Source organism: Capricornis sumatraensis, chromosome 2, assembly GCF_032405125.1.
Source record: "Capricornis sumatraensis isolate serow.1 chromosome 2, serow.2, whole genome shotgun sequence".
NCBI lineage: Eukaryota > Metazoa > Chordata > Mammalia > Artiodactyla > Bovidae > Capricornis > Capricornis sumatraensis.
In genome coordinates this window covers 56,912,799-56,939,385 of record NC_091070.1, presented here as the reverse complement: position 1 = coordinate 56,939,385, position 26,587 = coordinate 56,912,799, and the positions used below count along the sequence as shown (strand labels likewise).

The window sequence follows — 26,587 nt, the reverse complement described above, 5'->3', positions numbered from 1 at the left end:
CAGTGGTAAAGAATCCATCTGCCTATGCAGGAGATGCAGGAGACATAGGTTCGATCCCTGGATTGGAATGATCCCTTGGAGGAGCAAATGGCAACCCAACTCTAGTATTCTTGCTTGAAAAATTCCATGAACAGAGGAGCCTGCTGGGCTTCAGTCCATGAGGTCACTAAGAGTCACACACAAGTGAGCGACTGAGCATGCACATTCACGTACTGTGTCAATCAGAACTTGTTTTGGATTTTGTGATTGTTGTCAGTGCTTGATGAATGGTGGGGATGGAGGAGGGAGACAGTGGGTAGAGAGTGGGTTCGTTTCTGATAGATTCTGTCCAAATTGAAAAGAAGCGCTTTTAATTGCCCTCAGTTTATTTAACTTAGTGGAACCCTACCATATTTTTGTTAGCCAGTGATGAAAAAGCCAACAAATAACTTTCCTTTGAGTAATATGAACACCACCAGAAGAAAGCATTTTATGTTAAAGGGTTGTGTGTTCCCTTAATAGCCATGGTCTATAGTGTACTGAGTGTGTTTTACCAGGTAAATTACTAGTCCAGATGGCTAAACTTTTGGAGGATATAAAACCAAAATCCATTTCAGTAAGCTATCCACTTTGCATAGTTTTGAATAGGATCCATTCTAGTTAGTGGTAATGCTCTTAATTTGTTTTTAAAATACAACTTTTAACTGTATGCTTTTTTGATTTTTACCTAGGTTACACAATCTTCTCCTGTGCTTGAGATCTACAGACTACGTATCCTGCAAGAACTAATCAATGGTTTTTCAGCTCCTGGAAATAAAAACATAAATATGGTGCCAAAAGAACTCTTTACCTTACTCTGACAACAGTTTATTCGGCTATACTTTTATATTGAAGAGACGTATACAGATTCAATTACTCGTGCGGAGACTGTTGTGTAGGATCATGGACCATCCTAGTAGGGAAAAGGATGAAAGACAACGGACAACTAAACCTATGGCACAAAGGAGAGAACATTGTTCCCGACCATCTGGCTCAACATCCTCTGGGGTTCTTATGGTGGGACCCAACTTCAGGGTTGGCAAGAAGATAGGGTGTGGGAACTTCGGAGAGCTCAGATTAGGTAAGAACTTGGTTCTTGTTACTGGTTTAGACTAACAGCAACAGCAGAAGCTGTGATAAGCTTTGATGTGTTTCAAGACACGCAGTTTATAATTTTATAAGATGTTCTTGTAATGAGGAACTGTTGTTAAACTGAAGAATTCCTGAAGGTGACTATAGTCATTGTCAAGCGTTATTTGTATCCAAGGTTCATCCCTCTATGTGTGTGATAGGATTTAATATTTTCTGCCAGTGCTGAGATTTTATGATGGAGGGAGATCCGCATGCAGGTAACAGTAAAATGAAGATTCTGATTTAGTTGGTTGGAGAGATAGAGCCCTGTGTTCTATCTTTTTAACAAACTCCCAGTTGACTGAGATGCTGTTGGTCCTTGAGTCACATTTTGAGAAGGGTTATTAAGGCTTTATTCAGACTCTGCCCCTAGTAAAGGAAGAGTAAATCCTTACTCAGTGATCCGGTACTTACTCTGCAAGGAGATACATCAGTGTTTAGAGTGGTTTTCCAACTGATACTGTGTTTACATTCCTTCCTGGAAGTTCCAGCATCAGGACTAAGCTAGAGCTCCAAGGAGAAACTTTGCAATTTTTTATTTCCCAACCAAGGAGAGATTTTTTTTTGAGTATTAATTTATGTGTGAGATGATGAATAATGATAAAATCAACCAATTTGAAGACATGAAATTGGGAAGAAGGTACATTGGTTATTTAGATACTTTTTATGACCTTCTGTAGGTGAATGCAGAAGAGAAAATGAAAGATAAATTTGTGATGTCATCAGCTTAGAGACTGTGACAGATCCTTTTTTAGGCTAAAGTGTTTTCTTATTTTTCATAGCTGGTGAGGCTGTATATTATTATGAAGACCTATTGTAAGAGGCTTTGCCCTCTGAGGGGACAGAGCATGAGAGCTTAAGATGATTTTTGTTGATTACCTCAGCTACTTCTGATGATTTTTCAAAAGAAGATTGAAAAAAATCTTCTCATCCCCCCATACAGAGATTCAGCTGCGCTAGCCAGAGATCACTGGGTGCAGAATTGAATTTAAGGATGCTGAGAATGAATTTATTTTTACCACTAGAAGACTAGCAGCCTGGAATTTTAAGACCTGACTAGGATAATGAAAGCCTTTTTATATTTAGTGATGTGTTCATGTTCGGGTTAGCAAAGCCTGCAGATGCTACTGAGAATAGGAGTAAGATGTGTAATTTCACACTGTTTGAGTTCCTATCAACTGTTGAGTTGCTTTAGCAGCTAGGTTTGTGAATATTCATTTATATAATGGATTGACTTTGCTCTAGCAACACAGTAGTACTTGAATTAAATAGATTATGACATAAACATCCACAGAATTACTGCTGAGAGTCAGTTTATAATGTATATAAATTCGTGCTTTTTCAAAACACCATAAAATTGTTTAGTTTCTATAAGGATGAAGGAAAATTTTGGTCAGTGAAAACTGGAAATGTATTTTAGTTACTTGAGTCTGGATTTGTATTGAGTGTATGATCTTTATGTTTACACAAAAATGGAAAAATCTATTCAAGTCGAGGATAAATTTGTAGCCTATGTATATTCTCAGACTGGTAAAGTGTGTTTTATTTCCTGTAATGAAGCTAGGGTAATTATGATGGGTCTCATTTTGACTTGCCTTATAGTCAGTAGAAAGAACTCATCTTTCTTTTCAAGTGGTTTTATTCTTGTGTGCCGATGAGGTTTTCGTTTGCTCTGGGACCATTACTGTTGGGGCATTATATCTGGGAATACTTTTATTGACAGAAACAAGAAAAGGAACGTTCAGAATTATTTGATACCTTCCTGATAATAGGGTTTGCTATATACTCCATTCCATTGCCCTCTCTCTGTGATATTAGAAAGTAGAGGACTGTGCAGATAACAGAAGGTGTAAACTGGAAAATTCTGAGCTCAAAAAGGTGCAGATAGGCCTCCACCCAGGCTACCATTACAGGGCTATGCTTTCTTCTCCAAATTCATTTCTTTCTCAAGCTACACTGTCCCTTCTGTCCCTCAAATAATCAACTGTGTTCGTGGTTCAGAGCTTTTACACCTACAATTCCTTATGTCTGCAGAATTCTTTCTTCAAAATTTTGCTTAGCTGATTGCTTCTTATTCCTCAGGCCTCAACTTTCATGTTGCTGTCTCAGAGAAACATGCTGTGACTTCTTTTCCACCTCCATTTAAAATAGTGTGTTTTTCCCCAGCCGCAACACTTCTTGAATATTTACCATCTTGCCAGTCTTTGGGAAAGATACGGAGGATAACAAGGTGTCCCCACGAATCTCACAGTCTGCGGGAAAAGATAAGTTAGGAGTATGGGATTAACATATACACACCACTATATATAAAATAATCAGTAAGGATTTACTGTACAGAACAGTGAACTTTATTCAATATCTTGAAATAACCTGTGAAAGAAAAGAATCTGAAAACAAATGTATATATGTATGTATAACTGAATCACTTTGCTGTATACCTGAAACAAACATAATATTATAAATCAACTACAATTTTACAAAAAGAATCTCACAGGCTAGTGGTAGAAAGAGAAAAACAAATTATAGCATAAAGTGATAAGTATTATAGTAGATTGTGTAAAAACTACACTGGCAGAGAAGGTTAATGAAGGTTTCACAGAAGCGTGTTATTTGATTAAGAGTAAGATAGGACTTCACTGGTGAGCACAAGGAAGAAGGAGTCTCCACCAGCAGAACGTGTAAGCTCTATGTGCTGTGAAAGTGTTTAGCATAGTGTCAAAGCAGCAACAGTTATACATGACTGGGTTGTGGGATGTGAAGTGAAAGAAAAGTAATAGAAGAGGGTGTAAGATAGATTGGGACCAGATTGTGAAGTGTTTGTGTGATATTAAAGCATATGGACTTTATCCTGTAGGCAGTGGAGTAGAACCATCAAGGGTTTTATAAAACCAGACATTATCTGGTTTCTATTCTAGAAAGATAATTCCCAGTATAAAATTAGATCAGGTAGTAAAGAGGTTGTGGATTTTTGCTCTCATTGTACTACTTGTCACTTTGAGTTACGTTCCTTCATCTCTCTACTTCAAGATATGCTTGATGGTAGCAATTTGCTTTATTGATATTCTCATATGTATTCATATTCTTAATTCCTTTTATGTGTATGACATATAATGGGTACCTAAGCAGTCCAGGTTAGAGGTGGCTGGGCCTGCCTTAGCTCTGAAAATGGCACTGAGATGCAGAGGAAGGGGTGAATTAGGGGGAGATTTTAGAAGTAGACTATAGGCAGGATTTGTTTGCCAGTTATTTTAGGGGAAGGGGTCAAAGATGGCTGAGTTTGTGAGGCTGGGAAGACCAAGTGAATGAGGAAACCTTTACCAGAGATAGGAAACACAGGACCAGAGTAGGCGGTGGGGAAGGCAAGTAGTTAGACTTGGTGAATATATTGACTTTGAGGAGTGTGCGGCACATAGGCACAGATATGACTATGAGACACAGAGAAGTTTAGGCTTCAGATAGGGATTAAGAAATCATCACCATGTAGGTGCTGATGAACATGCAGTCATGAGTGATGAGATGATGTGGAGCCTGTGTGAGTGGGAGAAAGAGGGTGCATTTAAGGGATGCTAGAAGAGGGAGAGCCTCAAAAAAGAGAAGTTGGAAAGTCAAGAGAAGAGTTTCTAGAGGGTTGGAGCGTTAAGCACAGCCTTGTGCCCTAAGGTTAAACAGAAGAAGCTAATTATTACAGCCTTTGGTCTTTTACTTCTGTTTATATATTTCTGATGACTCCTTTTTTCCTTCCTTTTCTTTTTTTATGAATGCATGTATTTTGTAACCAGGAGAAAAAAAAAGCAATAAAAAGAAAAGCAAAAAATGTGCCTTTAAAGGCATAGTTTAAAGAAGAAACCTTGCTGTTGCCCAAATTTTTTTAAGAATTCTACTTAAAAGCATCTTCAAAGATAACCACTAATTGTGTTTAATTAATTTAATTTTCCAGAATTAAAAAATGTTTATCAGGACATATTTTAGAAATGCAGTCAAACTGTACTATAAACTTGTTTTTAATCAGCATGCACTTTTGTGTCAGCTTACAGATCATGCACTTTTAATGTCTGTAGTTAGTAATTTATTGGACTTTCCCTGGTGGCTCAGATGGTAAAGAATTGCCTGCAATGCAGGAGACCCAGGTTCAATCCCTGGGTTGGGGAGATTCCCCTGGAGAAGGAAATGGCAACCCACTCCACTATTCTTGCCTGGAGAATCCCATTGGCAGAGGACCCTGGCAGCTGCAGTCCACGGGATTGCAAAGAGCTGGACATGACTGCACGACTGACACAGTCTGCACAGCACAGTAGTTTATAAGCTGGTCTTAGTATACAGATAACTTATTTCTATTTTTAAATTATAAATAATACTATACTAAACATCCTTATAGATGCTTGTAATAAATACATCTTCATAGTCCAAACTTGGTCGATTATTTCCTTAGGATAATGTACTTTCTATGTCAGAAATACAGACATATTTGTGATCTTGTTACATATTGTCAGTTTGCCCTCCAGAAAGACAATTTCCCTGATTTCCCTAAACTTTCTATGTGACTGTGTATGTGTGAGTGAGTATGTGTATGTATTTGTTTCTCTACTTCAGAAACCTTGAACATCATTGAGAACCTTTTCATCTATGCTAGTCTGACAGGGGAAAATGATATCTAGTTAAATCTGTATGTGTTCATGGGTGAAGTTAAACATTTACACATTTATTTATATCTCTTCTTTTAATCCTTTGTGGCCTTTGCGTATTTTTCAATGGAAAGATTATTTCTGTGGAGTCTTACCTATGTATATTGCCTCAATAGAAAGGGGAATTTTAAAGGTTTGAGAAAGGAAGATTGATAAAGGATGATTGTGGATAAAAGGTAGGAGGACATGAAGGAGTGGAAACAGATCTGCAGGTTGTTTTTTTGTTCACTGTGAAAAAATATGGGGAAATATTTTGCAGATTTTTTTTTTTTTTAAGCTTTGAGTCTTTTGCTGAATCAGGTGTGGAAAGAATCATGTAAACATTTGTTAAAAATTATTGTTTTCCTCTAGGACTTAGAAAATATATATCCCTGGTCTACAAATAACAGCCTTTCTTCCTTCTTAATTGCAAAAATAAGTAGATAGGTGATTTCATATCCTAATAGGTATGTACCAATGATTATGGGAGACCCTTTAGACTAAACAGTCTGGCATATAAATGTTACTAATGATTTTTATACTGTCTTTGTGAAGTAGGATATTGTTAAAGAATGTATTTTCTTACAAACAAGAAAATGGAGGCACAAAGAATTGACTTTTTTGTTCTCTTTCGTCTTTGGTTTCTGGTGAAATATGCAAAAGTACGTTAGAACAGAAGGATGTTTCTGACAGAGGTAAACTGTCCAAGGGTATCAGCTTTTCGGGTGACACACTCTTCCCTTCTAAAATAAGACACTTATTTCTGTGACTATAGAGTGTACCACTAGACCATTCAAGTATGACCTAAATCAAATCCCTTATGATTATACAGTGGAAGTGAGAAATAGATTTAAGGGTCTAGATCTGATAGATAGAGTGCCTGAAGAATGAGGTTCATGACATTGTACAGGAGACAGGGATCAAGACCATCCCCATGGAAAAGAAATGCAAAAAAGCAAAATGGCTGTCTGGGGAGGCCTTACAAATAGCTGTGAAAAGCAAAGGAGAAAAGGAAAGATATATGCATCTGAATGCAGAGTTCCAGAGAATAGCAAGAAGAGATAAGAAAGCCTTCTTCAGTGATCAGTGCAAAGAAATAGAGGAAAAGAACAGAATGGGAAAGACTAGAGATCTCTTCAAGAAAATTAGAGATACCAAGGGAACATTTCATACAAAGATGGGCTCGATAAAGGACAGAAATGGTCTGGACCTAACAGGAGCAGAAGATATTAAGAAGAGGTGGCAAGAATACACAGAAGAACTGTACAAAAAATATCTTCACGACCCAGATAATCATGATGATGTGATCACTAATCTAGAGCCAGACATCCTGGAATGTGAAGTCAAATGGGCCTTAGAAAGCATCGCTACGAACAAAGCTAGTGGAGGTGATGGAATTCCAGTTGAGCTATTTCAAATCCTGAAAGATGATGCTGCGAAAGTGCTGCACTCAATATGCCAGCAAGTTTGGAAAACTCAGCAGTGGCCACAGGACTGGAAAAGGTCAGTTTTCATTCCGGTCCCAAAGAAAGGCAATGCCAAAGAATGCTCAAACTACCGCACAGTTGCACTCATCTCACATGCTAGTAAAGTAATGCTCAAAATTCTCCAAGCCAGGCTTCAGCAATACGTGAACCATGAACCCCCTGATGTTCAAGCTGGTTTTAGAAAAGGCAGAGGAACCAGAGATCAAATTGCCAACATCCGCTGGATCATGGAAAAAGCAAGAGAGTTCCAGAAAAACATCTACTTCTGCTTTATTGACTGTGCCAAAGCCTTTGACTGTCTGGATCACAATAAACTGTGGAAAATTCTAAGAGAGATGGGAATACCAGACCACCTAACCTGCCTCTTGAGAAACCTGTATGCAGGTCAGGAAGCACAGTTAGAACTGGACAAGGAACAGCAGACTGGTTCCAAATAGGAAAAGAAGTACGTCAAGGCTGTGTATTGTCACCGTGCTTATTTAACTTATATGCAGAGTACATCATGAGAAACGCTGGACTGGAAGAAACACAAGCCAGAATCAAGATTGCCGGGAGAAATAACAATAACTTCAGATATGCAGACGACACCACCCTTATGGCAGAAAGTGCAGAGGAGCTAAAAAAAAGCCTCTTGATGAAAGTGAGAGAGGAGAGTGAAAAAGTTGGCTTAAAGCTCAACATTCAGAAAATGAAGATCATAGCATCTGGTCCCATCACTTCATGGGAAATAGATGGGGAAACAGTGGAAACAGTGCCAGACTTTATTTTTGGGGGCTCCAAAATCACTGCAGATGGTGACTACAGCCATGAAATTAAAAGATGCTTACTCCTTGGAAGAAAAGTTATGACCAACCTAGATAGTATATTGAAAAGCAGAGACATTACTTTGCCAACTAAAGTCTGTCTAGTCAAGGCTATGGTTTTTCCTGTGGTCATGTATGGATGTGAGAGTTGGACTGTGAAGAAGGATGAGCGCCGAAGAATTGATGTGTTTCAACTGTGATGTTGGAGAAGACTCTTGAGAGTCCCTTGGACTGCAAGGAGATCCAACCAGTCCATTCTGAAGGAGATCAGCCCTGGAATTTCTTTGGAAGGAATGATGCTGAAGCTGAAGTTCCAGTACATTGGACACCACATGCGAAGAGTTGACTCATTGGAAAAGACTCTGATGTTGAGAGAGATTGGAGGCAGGAGGAGAAGGTGACGACCCAGGATAAGATGGCTGGATGGCATCATGGACTCGATGGACGTGAGTCTGAGAGAACTCCGGGAGATGGTGATGGACAGGGAGGCCTGGCGTGCTGCAATTCATGGGGTCGCAGAGTCGGACACGACTGAGCGGCTGAACTGAACTGAACTGAACTGATAGAGTGTACACGACAACCTCTCTGCATGTTGTTCTTTCCTTATCTGGACTACTTAACTGCCACTAATGAACTTAAGTTGGAATTTATAACTTCAGCTGTTGCCAGTCAGTCCTGTTTGTGGCAGTTGTGATCATTACAGTTTACTGTTGCAGCTTATATAAAGCATTTGGTTTCATATTGCATCCCACAAAACCTTGGAGCCCTTAGTTTCCTACAAGAGAATGAGAAAGGAAAAGTAGGAGAGGAAAAAGTCTCTCTATTGAGTTTTCAATAAGATTTTGTTTAAAAGGTATAGTTCTGTTGTGTTAAAAATTTTTTGAAAGCATTCATGTGACAGAAAATAGGCTTAAGCTAAAACAAGATTTTAAAATATTTTTTTTCTAGGTGAAAGTAAAATCATTGTGAAATCAAATTTTTAGTTTTATAGTCATAGTTTCTTAGTAAATAGCATTTCGAACACATGAAACTCAACCTATATCAGCCCAGAACCAAGCCAGTTAGGAAAATAGAAAAACTGATACACAGTCAGCCCTCCATGTCCACAGGTCTCTCCTCCTTGGGTTCCAGCAACCAGGGGTGGAAAATATTCTGGGGTAAAATGGTCCCATGAAGTTCCAAAAAGCAAAATTTGAATTTGCCCTGTGCATGTGGAATTTTACATAGAATTTACATTGTATTTACAACTATTTACATAGCATTAACATTGCACTGGATGTAATAAGTAGTCTAGACATCTAGATCTAGTATACAGAGGATGTACCTAGGTGGTTATATGCAAATAATATATACCATTATAGATAAGGGCCTTGAGCATCCACAGCCACAGATTTTAGTATCCATGAAGTTCCTAGAACCAATTCCCCACAGGAAGTAAGGGGTGACTTTATTTGTGCTTTTACAACATTGTTTAAGTTTACCTATAAATTTGTAAGTTTTTAGGGTCTGTGTGTACAACAAACTAAAAACAAGTTTTATTTATTTATTTATTTTAATTTTTGGCCACACTCGGCAGCATGTGGAATGTTAGTTCACCGATCAGGGATCGAACCTGCACTCCTGGCATTAGAAGGCAGTCTTAACCACTGGGCCGCTGGTCCCCAAAACAAGTTTTAGAGTCTTGTTATAATTTTCTTCTTCAAGTGGTTTAAAGAGAGAGTCCTGGAGTCAGATTGCCTCTCCAAGTTTCTTTTTTTTCTCCATAAGACTAAGGTAATAATAATGTATACTTACAGATTTGTTGTGGAGATTAAATTTAGATAATGTATATAATCACCTAAGACAGTGATTGATGCATAATGAGCACTTGGTTTGTATATATAGTACAAAACATTGTTTAAATTTTTGTTTTATTTTTTTCAACTTATATGAAGAAAATTTTCAAATTTTTACAGAAAACTAAAAAAGATATGGTAGTGAGTATACATAATAGTTAGATTTAGCAGTTGTTAATATTTGTCCCATGTGCTTTATCTCTTTGGAAATATCTATGTGTATACATTTGCGTATGTGTTATATAGTAAGTTGTAAGTCTGACAAAACAGTTTTCTCCCCCTCAGAAAGAACTGTTTCGGTTCCCACTTCATAAGTATGTAACTAATTGTATCATTTGTTTTCCACAGTATAACAGGCTCTGGGTTCATCCACCCCTCTAGAACTGACTTGAATTTGTTGCTGAATAATATTCCATTGTATATGTGTACCATAGCTTCTCTATCAATTCATCTGTCAGTGGACATCTAGGTTGCCTCCATATCCTGACTATTGTACATATTGTTGCAATGAATATTGGAGTACATGTGTCTTTTAGAATAGTGATTTTCTCAGGGTATATGCCCAGTAGTGGGATTGCTGGGTCATATGGTAATTCTATTTCTAGTTTTTTAAGAAATCTCCATACTGTTCTCCATAGTCACTGTATCACTTTACATTCCCACGAACAGTGCCAGAGGTTTCTCTCTTCTTCACTTCATCTCCCGCATTTATTGTTTGTAGATTTTTTTAATGGTGGCCATTCTGACCGGTTTGTGATGATACCTCATTGTAGTTTTGATTTGTCTTTCTCTAATAGTAAGAATGTTGACCAGTTTTTTATGTGTCTATTAACCATTGGTTTGTTTTCTTTGGGGAAATGTCTGTTTAGGCCTTCTGCCCCTTTTTCGATTTTTTTTTTTTTTAATTGAGCTGCTTGTATATTTTGAAGATAATTTGGAGATGCATGTTTTTTATAATATAATTTTAATGAAAATAACCATGTGTCGATTTTAAAAGCCTAATCCCTACAATTAAGCATTTCAACTTTTTAAACAATGTCCTCTCTTACTTCTCAGGTTTTTGGCTAACATCAAGTGTAAACAATGTCCTCTAGATAGCTCCTTTTTTCTAAACTTTTTTCCCCAACATTAGATATTGTTTATTGATTTTTCTCATACTTAACATCCCCAGTCACATATATACACTCCTCACATTCTCCCAATATATTTATGTCATACATTTGGTTAAAACGTTTTTCTACGTTTATAGTGTTATGGTTTTGGACATAGCATTCATAGCTGAGCTATGAGAGCACTGTTGTATTTCCTTCCTAGTACATTTGCATTCCTTCTTTAGAATTAAAAAGTACTGATATTTGACTTTTTAAAAATTTTTTCTTCATTATCTGTCTTTTATTAATTCTTCCTCTCAAGTTACCAACAGAACTATAAAATTTCTGTCAATATGATTAGGTAATCTTAACATTAAATTATTCTGCAGTACATACATGTTAGCTTTCTCAGATCTACTAAGTCAGTTACTATTTTGGCTATTTATTTACTTCTCACTTCCAAAATGTTGACATCTCTAGTCTGCTTTTTTCTCACCTATTTTACTTGTTCTGGTTTCTTCCTTTTGGCATTTCATTGGGCTTTTGGAAAGGCATAGGGTGAAATGCCTAAACTTTGTCTGTCATGTTAAACCAGAGGTCTCTATGTATCATATATTTTTATTCAGGAAAGAATTTGACAGCTTTTTGTAGTATCCTAGAAGACATATAGAAATATGAGCTAGCTAATAAGATAGTTGAAGAGATTTGTAGTTGTTTTGCCCACCTCACCAAAGAAAATTGAATCATTATCATCATGGATACTAAACAATAGAGCTCTATATTTTGGTTCCATTCAGTTCAATTGTGAATGTTATGGAGATCCTTGATAGAACATATTAATAAAATCCTCACATAACAATGCTTGAGGTGGGGCAGCTAATACAGTAGCTGGTTAACAGAATCAAGATTTAACATTAAATCGAATAAGCAATGAATTGAACAAAAAATCTTACTTTGATTCAAGAATCCTACTCTACATTTTAAGTCTGACAACTAGATTGTCAACACTTATGTGAAAAAGATGGCTGTGAGTTTGCTGTGAGATAAGAGTGGGATTTGCCCCCAAAAGCTCATAACTTCGACTGATTTAATAGACATGTGAAGTCCAGATCGGACTTCCCTGGTGTTCCATTGGAGAATCCACCTGCCTGCACAGATTTGATCCCTGGTCTGGGAGGGTTCCACCCGCTGCAGGGCAACTAAGCCCATGTGTCACAGATACTAAGCCCTTGCACTAGAGCCCAACTACTGAAGCCCAAATGCTGCAGCTCCTAAAGCTTGTGCACACGGAAGCCCATACTCCACAAGAGAAGCCACCACCGTGGAAAGCCCACACGCCACAGTACAGAGTAGCCCCCACTTGCTGCAACGAGAGAAAGCCCACGTGCAACAAAGAAGACCCAGGGAAGCCAAAGACAAATAAGTAAATGAATAAAAGTCAGGATCAACAAAACTTAAGATCTTTCTTAAGTTTCGGACCGCTATGGAACTTTGGCATTGTCGACTCTAAACTACATCATTTTAAAAGTGAAAGAAATTAGAAATTAAGTGATTTGGTCAAGGTAAGATAAACTAGCTTGCCACGGAGTTGGAACCAAGCCCAGATCTGGGACATCCCGGACTGATATGTGTCATGTAGTTCCACCACATTGGTTAAGTGTGCAGTTGAAATATTACATGCTTTAAAAATATAAGCTTTAAAAGGACATAAGAATTAATTCCTAATTCCAAAGGTGATAATCACTGACATTCAATTAAATTATACCTCTACCAAGAAAAGAAATATAAGGTATAAAATGATAGCCAATAATCTTTTCTTCAAGTATCATTATCTAGTTTCTATGTTGGACCAACTGTATTCTTCAGGGATTTTCTGAGAGGTAAGGAGGGAAATTTGAATGCAGAATTCTAAAGAGTAACAAGGAGAGATAAGAGAGCCTTCCTCAGTGATCAATGCAAAGAAATAGAGGGAAACAATAGAATGGGAAAGACTAGAGGTCTCTTCAAGAAAATTAGAGATGCTAAGGGAACATTTCATGCAAAGGTGGGCTCAGTAAAGAGCAGAAATGGTGTGGACCTAACAGAAGAAGAAGATATTAAGACGAGGTGGCAAGAATACACAGAAGAACTGTGCAAAAAAGATCTTCACAACTCAGATAATCACGATGGTGACCACTCACCTAGAGCCAGACATCCTGGAATGTGAAGTCAAGTGGGCCTTAGGAAGCATCACTATGAACAAAGCTAGTGGATGTGATGGAATTCCAGTTGAGCTATTTCAAATCCTGAAAGATGATGCTGTGAAAGTGCTGCACTCAATATGCCAGCAAATTTGAAAAACTCAGCAGTGGCCACAGGACTGGAAAAGGTCAGTTTCATTGCAATCCCAAAGAAAGGCAATGCCAAAGAATGCTCAAACTACTGCACGATTGGCGCTCATCTCACACACTAGTAAAGTAATGCTCAAAATTCTCCAAGCGAGGCTTCGGCAATACATGAACCATGAACTTCCAGATGTTCAAGCTGGTTTTAGGCAGAGGAACCAGAGATCAAATTGCCAACATCCTCTGCATCATCACAAAAGCAAGAGAGTTCCAGAAAAACATCTACTTCTGCTTTATTGACTATGCCAAAGCCTTTGACTGTCTGGATCACAACAAACTGTGGAAAATTCTGAAAGAGATGGGAATACCAAACCACCTGACCTGCCTCTTGAGAAATCTGTATGCAGGTCAGGAAGCAACAGTTAGAACTGGACATGGAACAACAGACTGGTTCCAAATGGGAAAAGGAATACGTCAAGGTTGTATATTGTCTTCTTGCTTATTTAACTTATGCAGAGCACATCATGAGAAATGCTGGGCTGGATGAAGCACAGGCTGAATCAAGATTACCAGGAGAAATATCAATAACCTCAGATATGCAGATGACACCACCCTTATGGCAGAAAGCGAAGAACTAAAGAGCCTCTTGATGAAAGTGAAAGAGGAGAGTGAAAAAGTTGGCTTAAAGCTCAACATTCAGAAAACGAAGATCATGCCATCTGGTCCCATCACTTCATGGCAAATAGATGGGGAAACAGTGGCTAACTTTATTTTGGGGGCTCCAAAATCACTGCAGATGGTGACTGCAGCCATGAAATTTAAAAATGCTTATTCCTTGGAAGAAAAATTATGACCAACCTAGACACCATATTCAAAAGCAGAGACATTGCTTTGCCAACAAAGGTCCATCTAGTCAAAGCTATGGTTTTTCCACTGGTCATGTATGGATGTGAGAGTTGAACTATAAAGAAGGCTGAATGCCAAACAATAGGTGCTTTTGAACTGTGGTATTGGAGAAGACTCTTGAGAATCCCTTGGACTGCAAGGAGATCCAACCAGTCCTTCCTAAAGGAAATCAGTCTTGAATATTCATTGGAAGGACTGATGCTGAAGCTGAAACTCCAGTACTTTGGCCACCTGATGCGAAGAGCTGACTCATTTGAAAAGACCCTGATGCTGGGAAAGATTGAGAGCGGGAGGAGAAGAGTACGGACAGAGGATGAGATGGTTGGACGGCATCACCAAATCAATAGACATGAGTTTAGGTAAACTCTGGGAGTTGGTGATGGACAGGGAGGCTTGGTATTCTGCAGTCCATGGGGTTGCAAAGAGTCAGACACATCTGAGCGACTGAACTGAACTGAAGGAGGGAAAGCATTGGCTAATTGATTAATAATTTTTCATTTTAATTTTGCAAAGTATATTTTTGAAATTTAGAGTAAAATCACAATGGAGGATATTATTAACAGTGTTCCTTATTCTACCTTTAGCCTTTTATCTTGATAAGGTACAGTGGGAAGTGAAGCTGGAGATGTGAGCAGAGCCTGATCTTGATTGGCTGTGGGTCACAGTACAGATTTTGGACTTTGTCTTGTTGGCAATAAAAGACAAAAGTAAAACTTGGAAGTAATTGCATATCATGTTTTCCACCCCCACCAGAGATGATAAATTAATTAGAACTTCTGATCATTTTCCCGTATTTAAAAAAAAAAGACACAGAGTGATCGTTTTTAATCTAGTGGTGCTGATATCTAAAGGATAAATACAGGAGTTCGCCAGTTTGAATGATAGAAAGCTGAAACAGTAAATGCCTTGTGATTTAAATAATTTAAATGTTTCTTTGATTAAAAGGCTTTTGCAGGTAGTTTAAGCTGATGCTTGTACTGTGAAACTAAAAGTTTACAGTTTTTGTGTCTGCATGTATGGTTGTTATGCTTCTTTTTCTACTTTATGTTATTGATATAAACTACTTCAGAGATGGATGAATCTAAATAATAATTAGATTGTTGGGATTTGAACATCCAGCCTATAAAGAAGTTAATGATCATTCCATTTCTTGAAGCTTGTTTGAATTTTGTTTATTTGGGTTTTATTTTTGTAGAGAGAATTGTAACATCACAGAAAATTAGAGCAACTCTTTGCTCAGCTGTGTGTAAATGTGTGTATGTGTATATTCTCTCATATACATATATGCAGTGGTGGTGATGGTGGTTTTTTAGTTGCTAAATCGTGTCCGACCCTTGCGACCCCATGGACTGTAACCTGCCAGGCTTCTCTGTCTTTGAGATTCTCCGGGCAAGAATACTGGAGTGGGTTGCCATTTCCTTCTCCATACATATGTGTACTTTGGTGTAAACAAAGTTGGATATACTTTTGAGATTCTGCTTTTTTTAATATGTGATTTTCATAGTTGTAAATTTAATGGCTATTCTGCTTTTTCAGGTGGACTCCCATAACTGGACTTTGGTTACTTCTAGCTTATTATATGTAAATAACACAGACATTTTCATGAAACTAGATTATTATCAGAAATATATCATCCTCTGTAGCTTGCTAGATGCATTAGTTTTATATAGGGCAGAAAATTTACACATCAGTAAAAATGTAATTATCTTTCTACAGTTTTATTCTACTCTAAAATACTCATATTTCAGAACAGAGAAGGCTAAATGTAGCATTTTTTCACAAAATCTATATAGAATATGTTAACATTAATGTAAATTAGAATTATAAATTAATTTGTTGAAGATTTTATCCATGTTGTAGTAAAGCTGCACATGGTGTCATTTTTCTTAAGAAGCACCAGCTCTCTGCATCAAAGCTGAGGACTAACACACAGATACCTTAGGATCTATGCACCCCAAAGTTGCGTACATCAGACATTCAGTCTTAAAGCCTTTGTGTTCTATTTTATATGCATTTCCAACAAGCTTACTCGTTTGTTGTTGTTGTTATTGTTGTTATTGTTGCTGTTAATCTTCCAAAGATTAGAAGCACAGAAGGAAGAGGGAATTACATACATCAAGAAGTGGTCACTGACAGGCTGATAGCAAGAGAGCTAACAAGGTCACAAAGCAGAGCAGTCTGGGCAGAACAGCCTTGTTTACTTGATTAACCCCTAAGGGTGTTGCTCAAGTGGTGTAATATAATTATTATTCATCTTGAGTAGATTCATCAAGGAAAAAAATCATATATTTATAAAAAAATTGTATTGAGGTGTAATTGACATATAATATTATATTAGTTTCAGGTGTAGAACATAATGTTTATTTGTATATATTGGAAAATGATCACCACAGTAAGTCTAGTTAACATATATCACCACAGATAATTACAAAATTCATTTTTCTTTTGATGAGATTTATAACATTTCCTCTTGGTAACTTAAAAAAAAATACTATTTATTTATTTATTTATGTCTGTGCTGGGTCTTTGTTGCTATGTGCAGACTTTCTCTAGTGGTGGCCAGCAGGGGCTACTCTCCAGCTGAGGCTCAAGGGCTTCTCATTGCAGTGGCTTCTCTTGTGGAGCACTAGGCTCTAGGTGTGCAGGTTTCAGTAGCTGTGAGACAGGGGCTTAGTTGCCCCAAGGCACGTGGTATCCTCCCAGACCAGGGGTGAAACTGGTGTCCCCTGCATTGGCAGGCGGATTCTTTACCATTGGACCACCAGGGAAGTCCCGAGACCTGTCCTCTGATATAAGAAGCTTTGTAATTTCTTGTGAATTGCTTCATTGGAGGTAGCGCACTTCTTTGTGCATTGTACGGATTGTATGGACATACTGCATTCATCAGATGATGGACATTTTAGTTATTTATACATGTGAATACTCTGTGACTCCGAAATTCCACTCTGGGTATATGCCTGAGAAAATGCAAATATCTTTGTATACCAAAACAAATATGTTCAAGAATGTTCAAACAGAACATTAAGTCATTATACAGACTAATAAACATGAACTACTCCCTCCCCCAATTATTTTAGAAAAGGAAAAGAACAAGCTGTTAATACCTGCAGCCAGATAGATGAATCTAAATTTAATGTTCAGGAAAAAACAGACACAAATAAGTGGTTACTATATAATTTCAGTAATACATGTTCAAAATAGGCAAAACTAATTTCTTGCAACTGGGTGGTAGTGAATGAGGATTATTGATTGGGAAGAAGCACGCGAAAGCCTACTGGAGTGCTGAGAATGTTCTCTCACTGGATGATTACGTAGGTATATGTGTGCTCAGTTGTGTCCAACTGTTTGCAACCCCATGGAGTGTAGCCTGCCAGGCTCCTCTGTCCATGGAATTTTCCAGGTAAGTCTACTGGAGTGGAGTGCCATTTCCTTCTCCAGGGGATATTCCCAACCCAGGGAACAAACCTGGGTCTTCTGCATTGGCAGGTGGGTTTTTTACCATTGTGCCACCTGGGAAGCCCAGATATATGTATGGATATGTATCAATTCACTGAACTGTACATTTTATACTTGCGTACTCCATGTAAATTATACCTCAATTAAAAATAATAAATATGAAAATTAGGGGATATCAATTGTACAAGAGTTATTACATTTGGTTTTAGATGTTAACAGTATGTGTTAGTGACCGTCACACAGCCTTCCACTATTCCTCAAGAGGAGCTAGTTCACAATCACTGGCTCTAAACAAAGCTGAAAAAGTATGTGCCAGACTTCAGAAAATTGTCCAAATAGTTAATAACAAAGAAAGACTTAAAAAAACCCAAAAACCAGTTGACATTGCTCCTGTTAATGTAATTACTGTCGTTACAGTGAGGAAGAAATTGACATAGGTGAATCTCTGGAATTTGTGAAGTTCTCAGATCTTTGGCTTCTCCAATTTGTGCATTAGCTGAGTGCCTAATTTTAAATGTAAATGCTCTACTACTCCCACAACTTCATTAATATATTTCTCTCCTCTTAAAACTTGTATTATCATCTAGAATGGAGGTCTGTATTATTCTTGGCAGAAAAATATTAGTAAAATATTGGACCATTTTTGCCTGCAGGTTCAAGTCATTGACAATCCATGGTTTCAGTTCTTCTGGAATCAGTTGCTTTAACTGTGTTCATTATTGTGGTTTTTTCACTTTTAGCCCATTTTGTTTTTTCAGTGACCATTTGGACTTCTCTTCCTGAATGGCTGAAATGTCTGACTAGGTACTATAACGTCAACATCCACAGGCCTGTTTGGCCTTTTAGTTTTTCACATTTATGTTGCAAATTTTCAAATAGCAAGTAATCCATCTATTCTAAAGAATATTTCAAGTCTATAGGTGAGCTGTAATCAAATATTTACTGACGAGATAATATAACATCTGGGATTTTCTTCAAAATCATCTCATTATTGAAACTAGGTGTAGTTACATGGGGGAATCATTATATAACTTTGAGATTTTGCATGATAAAAATTTTAAAAACTGAAGTTCTTCATTATTTTTCTGCAGTAGAGTATCATGCTTTCTGGAGTGATTCATTCCAGTTTTGTTTTGTTTTTTTCCCCTCACCACTATAATGTAGAAAGTTTTACATACGTGCTTAGTAAAGCATAACCTCTATAAGTACTTTATAGGCTCACCTTCTTGAGATGGAGTACAGGTACTTCTTTGACTCCATTTATCAATTTCTTGAGGAAATCCTCAATTTTCTTGAGGATTTTTCTAGCAGATTGATCAGAAGACTATCATGTTGAATAATTTAGAAAAGTCATAAGAGCTAGTTGAGTCACTGACCTAAGCTTTATATCTCAAAATGGAATAATGGAAGCTGCTTTTCAGAAGGTTTTTATTGATGGCTGTTATTTTTTAACTCACGCTAAAAAACACATATCATTTTGTATGTGATATCATATTGTGTGTGATATCATATTGTGTGTGTCTGAAGCAAAAGTTTATGAAATAATACACTTTACTAAGTGTGATGTAAACTATTTTTCTTTAAAGAATATATTAGGACACACTGAATTTATTTATTTTACACTCCTCTATTGATCATATTCTGCAGTTTAGAAAACATTTTAATGTTGTCTAAAACAGACATGTCTTACATATTAATAGTAACATAATAGTAAACATGCTCTATACCATTACTAGTGGTGTTAAGCAAGATTTAATAAGGTTTTTTTTTTTAATAATAAACTACTTGCTGGTATTGGTAAGTAATCCCTTCAGAAAACTTGGCACAAGAAGGAATAACCATGGCTGTTAACTGCTAACCATTGGGAAATATTTCCAAAGAATATTTTAATAAACTAGTAGAATTAAATTAGTAGAAATAATAAAGACCTCTGGCTTTTTTTTTTTTAAGTTGTAGGCTTTATTACCATCTACCTCTGATCATGCTGCCTGTTTAAAGAGATGCTATCTGGGTGGTGGAGGCAGTCTCTGCCCTAAACAGACATGGGAACCAACCTGAGTTACATAAAGGTGGTTTCTTGTTTTAACTACTAATTACCTCAAATTCGTTTGGCTTGGTTTCTTTTTTTTCTTTTAACAAGTTCGAGGTAATAATTTATAAATGCACTGCTTTTACTTTTGGGCAAGAAAATCTGACAGCTGGAGATCTAACCAAACTGGGAACCTGAGGCTTGTTATGTTCCTTTATCAGTGTGACTCTGAGAGCTGAGACCTGCTGGTTCTTTGAAAGTGCTGTGTCTGACAGAGCTTGTGATAAATGATGTCTCTGTAGGTAACTTACTGAAACAGGAAGTCTTCATGCAGTGGATTTTATGGGTAGCTTCACATCTAGGACTGCTGCTTCAAAAGAACTGAGTCTGGATGGAAAGCTCCCCAAACTACTATGTAATGCAATTTCTTTTACACTAACGATAAAAGAACCCGTAACCAAGAAGTGACCTCGGGAAGTGTTGTGGATTTTGTGCAGCCACTAAAACCTTTGGCTGCTCGGGATTATGCCATCTCACCAGTGGTGTTTTTCTGTTCGTTGAACTGCCTGCCTACCTCACAGTTAATGCATATGTCATTCATGTATTGATATGTAGATAATTATATATATAATTTTTTAAACTGAAGCAGTCGTTCGTTTTAAGTGGGCAGGATTGTAAACCTCTGTCTTTGTAATTAAATTATTTCAAAACAAAATTTTTGTATATCATCGAGTGGCTTAGTGTTTGTCTAGCCTTCCACTTGACTGTGTTTTGTATTGACCTCTTCAGTCGTTTATTTTTTATATTTTTGGCTTCTCCATGTGGCTTGCAGGATCTTAGTTCGAGGACCAGGGATTGAACCTGGGCCATGACAGTGAAAGCACCAAGTCCTAACTGTTAGACCTTCAGAGAATTCCCATGACCCAGGTAGTGCTAGTGGTAAAGAACCTGCCTGCCAGTGCAGGAGACACAGAGACGTGAATGGGTTTGATCCCTAGGTTGGGCACATTCTGTGGAGGAGGGCACAGCAACCCACTCCAGTAATTTTGCCTGGAGAATCGTGGACAGAAGAGCCTGGCAGGCTACAGTCCTTGGGGTCACAAAGAGTCAAACTGAAGCAACTCCTCCTGCACATACTTCAGTCTTAATGATGCCCACTGGCAAACTAATTCATCTGAATGATGCATAGCTCAGGAGAGTTACCTAGTCACTTCCAGGGCCTCTTAGGAATAAATCATTTGTAAGAGGGTGATGTGTTCAGTTTTTTGTTTTTGTTTTTTTTAAATAAGTAGAGAAAGTAAACAAAAAAAAGCAAGACTAGCATTCTGTGATATATCAGCTGTCGTGTTTGGTGTTACATAGGCTGTCATTTATTATACTTCTCTGATTATATTCCTTTATACAGATACAGAAATTGAAGCTGAGAGGTGTTTTGTAATTTGTCTGTTTCTTTTGCATTTAATGAGAACTTGGAGGAAGGCACTGTGGTAGAGTGAGATGAACGTTGCTTACCCTCCTGGTTTTCTCTCTGTTTTCCTCTAATTAAAGTATCAACTTTCACTTTCCTCTTTTCTCTCTCTCTCATGTTTATATCAGAGAAGGCAATGGCACCCCACTCCAGTACGCTTGCCTGGAAAATCTGTGGATGGAGGAGCCTGGTAGGCTGCAGTCCACAGGGTTGCTAAGAGTCAGACATGACTGAGCAACTTCACTTTCACTTTTCACTTTCATGCATTGGAGAAGGAAATGGCAACCTACTCCAGTGTTCTTGCTTGGAGAATCCCAGGGACAGGGGAACCTGGTGGGCTGCCGTCTATGGGGTTACACAGAGTCAGACACGACTGAAGCGACTTAGCAGCAGCAGCGTGTTTATTTGTAATCCAAAGGTTGCTAGTTTTTTCTTAAATCTCTTGATTATAAATCCTATTTTTTAAACTTATCTTCCAGGAATTATTGTATCATACCTACAATAGTAATAAAAGTAATAAAAATTCTTACAGTTTATAATGTACTTTCACATACTCTAACTCTTGTAATCCTTATAATCATACTGTGTGGTAGATGTTATTCTTTAAGTATTCTACTGTAAAAACTTCCTGTTCATTTTCTTTGTAGGTATTCTTCTCTCTTTTATCTAATAGATTAATATTTTAAAAATATCACTTTCACTATTATACATTTCCTCTTAGCACAAAGATTTTTGGTGATTTCACAATAAGCCAAATAATGAAGTCAAAACTACTGTATTCGTATTTAGAATTATCCATAATCTGATTCTAAACGAGCTTTTATATATATATATATATATATATATATTTATATGTATATATACATGTATATCTCCAAAAACTTTCTCAGACTCTTCTGCATATCAAGTCAATATGGTTGACTTTAGCAAGTATCTCTTACCTACTATATATCAGATCTTTGTTGTTAGGGATAAAAAGATGAGTGGAATAGTCTTGTTCTTAGGAAACTCACTGCCGAGTGGAGGTAAAAATATACATGCATTAGTAATTATAATGTATGTGTTATTTTAAGGTAGCTGAGTGCTGCCTTAATTTTATAAAGTATATTTAGAAAAAGGATTTTTATTTATTTATTAGTGGAAGGATAATTGCTTTACAGAATTGTGTTGGTTTCTGCCAAACATGAACATGAATCAGCCATAGATACACATATGGCCCCTCCCTCTTGAACTTACCCCCCTACCTACCTCCCAACCCTACCCTTCTTGGTTCTTACAGAGCCCCAGTTTGAGTTCCCTGAGTCATACAGCAAATTCCCATCGGCTGTCTGTTTTACATATGGCAATGTAAGTTTTCCTGTTACTCTTTCCATACATCTCACCCTCCCCTTCCTCCTCGTGCCCCACCCCCATGTCCGTAAGTCTGTTCTTTGTATCTGTCTCCATTGCTGTCCTGCAAATAATTTCATCAGTACCACCTTTCTAGATTCCATATATATCCGTTAGTATACAGTATTTGTTTTTCTCTTTCTGACTGACTTCACTCTGTATAATAGGCTCTAGGTTTATCCACCTCATTAGAACTGACTCAGATGCATTCCATTTTATGGCTGAATAATATTCCATTGTATATATGTACCACAACTTCTTTATTCACTCATCTGTCAATGGATATCTAGGTTGCTTCCATGTTCTAGCTATTGTAAATAGTGCTGCAATGACCTTTGGGGTACATGTCTCTTTTTCATTTCTGGTTTCCTCAGGATTTATGCCTATGAGTGGGATTGCTGGGTCATATGGTGGTTTTATACTTAGTTTTTAAAAGAAATCTCCATACTCTCTTCCATAGTGACTGTATCAGTTTACACAGAAAAGGGATTTTTTTAAAAGGTATAAAAGCCACAAGGGACAGCAACCAAAAAAAAAAATGGGAAAGAAGATTAAAAACAGGTGAGAAATGGTACCAGAATTCTAGAAGCTAGAAAGCAGTTGTAACTAATTTAAGCAGTCTGGAGAAAGCGGAATGATTTGAAGGATAGGCCAGTTTGTAACATATACACACCAGATATGTTCAAGAATTGAACACATTTGGAAATTTCTGAAAGTTGGGATGCAGAAGGAGCTAAAAACAAGAAGAGTAGTTGCAAGTCCATATGTATTTTGGGGCTTCCCCAGTGGTTCAGCAGCAAAGAATCCTGCAATGTAGGAGACTAGGGTTTGATCCCTGGGTTGGAAAGATCCTCTGGAGGAGGAAATGGCAACCCACTCCAGTATTGTTGCCTGGAGAATCCCATGGACAGAGGAGCCTGGCAGGCTACAGTCCATGGGGTCGCAAAGAGTCGGACACGACTGCAGTGACTGAGCACACACACACACATAGATATACACGTACATACATGTATGGAGCAGTTGCTTCACCACATCCCCTCCTTCCCTGGCCTCACCTGGCAGCTGCTCTTTTCCACCTTCACAGGAGTTGGGAAGGTCACACTATGGAAAGTAAACAGCTGTGAAAACTGGACTGCCCAACTGAACACAGGGAAAATGAGGAAAAGATTCCTCACTGATTGGTGAGGCCTCCTAGACTGTGGAATAAGCAGATCTATAAGCTCTTGCTTTTTTTTTTTTTTTGAGGAAACTGCACGATTTCCATAATATAGCAAGTTTGTTCAAGTATTAAAAAAAAATATTTTCCCCAAATCTTCAAAAAAAAGTGAGGATTTAGGAAAAGTATGCCCACCTCAGAATAAGAAGCTGGCTTCCCAGGTTATTCACACTCTGTAGTGGATTTCTCTGGCTTTGTTTCTTACCATTCTCCCCTATATATTGGCTTCTTTCATATTGGTCCACTCAGTTGATCACGTTCTCTGCATTTTCTATCATTTCTCCACCTCACTATTAGTATTGTTTTAGAGAAAATGCCTTTTATCCTCTCCTGCTTGTTCTCAGTGACTTGCCTCAAGTGACGGCCCAAATGCTTTACTCTCCCTCATCTGCGTCATCTACTGACTTGTTCATATTTCCTTTTTAACCTTATCACTTTATGTGATTTATTTAATAAACTTTGACCCGTGTGCAAGGTCTTATGTGAGGATCCAGAGTACAGCCTCTGAATGGTAACCTGTGAATCCTCTTTAATGTTGTCTGCATACAAAAATTACTCCTAAATCCATGTACTCTTCTCCACATAAAGGTGCTGGGAAAACTGATGACAGTATTAAAAGTATAACAGTGTAGTTTGCAAAGGGCCATCTATTATCTAGAGCTTGTTAAAAATAACCAGTATTGTAAGCAGCCTTATGTTCCCCAAATGCAAGGTTTTTATTATCAAAATAACCTAGATTATATAAAATTAGAAACAGTCATTTAATACCTTAATGTACATCTTTTTGTGTCCTTTTCCATGCAAATATCCAACTATGTATGTATATAAAGATAACATTTACCTCTGTATTATGTAAAAAATAGTCATACTGTACATACCTACAACTTTTAGTCAAGGTTTTGAGTATCTGAAATATGCAGAAGATGATGTTCAGCACCCTAGGACATTGACAGAACCATTAAATAAAATCGCTACTCTCAAGATATTTGTAGTCTAGCTCACTAAGATGGAACAAAAATAAGAAGCAATGTGAAATCCAGTGCAGTGGCTGAGCTATATGGTATATACGAAGCCCTCAGAAGGAATTCACATTAGCCTCCCAGGATCAGTGGAGCCGAAGTGAAGGTAGAGGTGAAGGTGGCTAGGTACCCGGCATGTAATGTGGGTTCAGCCAACTGGTGGTTGTTGCTCTTATCCTCATCCTAGGTTCTGACTCTAGGTATCTAGTATAGAAGAATATTGATTCCATTTCTACAGGTAGAGAAGTTGAGAGGGACAAGGGTTAAACCTTCAGGAAGAGCTTTGAGTTGTTTCAGTGTTGTCCAGGTGGAGAGCTGTGGCTGCACACCAGTAACGATGGAGAGCTAGAGTGCTGGTGAAGGGTCAGAACAGCTTTGAGAATCCTCTACTGAGAGACAGCAGATGAGTCTTACACAGAGAGAGTCAGGCTGTGATAGGTTTTATTTCACACTGTCCTTTATGCCAGCTAAGGTTGACGCTAAATACCATGACAAAAAAATATGAAAGCCTTATTTGTCAGTGAGTTAGACATATGAGGGTTTCTGTTTATTGTGACAAGAATTAAAATCTCTCCATCTTTGTAATTCTGGCGTCTCTCCTTGAGTTGCCTCGTGACTTAATAGTTGCTGCTGCTGCTGCTGCTAAGTCACTTCAGTCATTTCCGACTCTGTCCGAACCCATAGACGGCAGCCCACCAGTTGGGAAATACTAAATAACAAAATGTGCATGTGACAGAGAGAGATTTGTTTTCTTTAAAATAAAAGATTCTCATGTCTAACGTAAATTTTCAAATTCTCAAGCTGTTTTTGTTCTTGTCCTGCTGGGTCTCATTATCTCTATTTAGCTTTTCACTTACAAATCATGTTTCATATATGTGAACAGCATTGGGAATGTGACCTTTCTCATGACCCTGTAAGCTAAGATTTTGCTTTGCATTTCCCAGAATAAATGTCACTAAAACATATACATTCTGCTTTTCCCCTAGGTAAAAATCTCTACACCAATGAATATGTAGCTATCAAACTGGTGAGTAGAATCTATATTTGTGGTAATTATGTTTTAGTGCTCTCACCCTTCACATATCTTTTTACAGGAAATAATTGTAAGTGTTCATAAAAATACTAATTTTTTCCTTGCATATAATACCACACAGTCATTTCCTTCTAATATATATAGTATTATAGTGATAAATCTCTGTATACTGTGAAACACTGTACAGTTAGAAGATGCTAACTATAGTGTTAGCAATGATGAATCCAAAAAGTTAATTAAAAATAGCTAGAAGGAAAAAAAATCCTAGTAATTTCTGTAAACTTTGTACCTTTCACTGTGCTATTTTTATTTAACGTTTTCTTATCCTTAAATATGACTGATCCATTTAAAAAATATAAGATATTTATCAATATACTTCCAAACCTGATCATCTAATCATTGCCTTAAAAAGATGTCAAACATGGAAAACACATCATGTGCTCAGATTTGAAGCAAAGAGTTCAGTTATTTTTGTCAGTGCTAATCTTATGAATAGTTAATTGAAATAATAATCTAGTCATTGAAAATAACATCCTGTTAAAGAATAATTCTGTTGTTTTTAAGGGTTAATATTTTTAGAAGAGACAGTTCTTTAGCCTGTATTTAAGACTGATACAAAACCACTTCTAGCCATATGAAATGCTTTGTATAACTAGTTTCTATATAAATAGAAAACTGTATAAATATTGTCCTTCTAATAAATCCTAGTATGTTTCCCAGG

At 37.3% G+C, this 26,587-nt stretch overlaps 1 protein-coding gene across 4 annotated transcripts in view; it reads left to right on the top strand.

Annotated features, from left to right (window-relative positions):
* Positions 1-921: 921 nt before the first annotated feature.
* CSNK1G1 (casein kinase 1 gamma 1) overlaps positions 922-26,587 on the top strand; it is a 102,540-nt gene continuing 76,874 nt past the window's right edge. For all 4 annotated transcript variants that reach the window (XM_068963229.1, XM_068963223.1, XM_068963232.1 and 1 more), the window contains exons 1-2: positions 922-1,099; positions 25,820-25,860. In XM_068963229.1, the coding sequence (XP_068819330.1) occupies positions 922-1,099; positions 25,820-25,860 (219 nt within the window). The remainder of the gene's footprint in view (positions 1,100-25,819; positions 25,861-26,587) is intronic.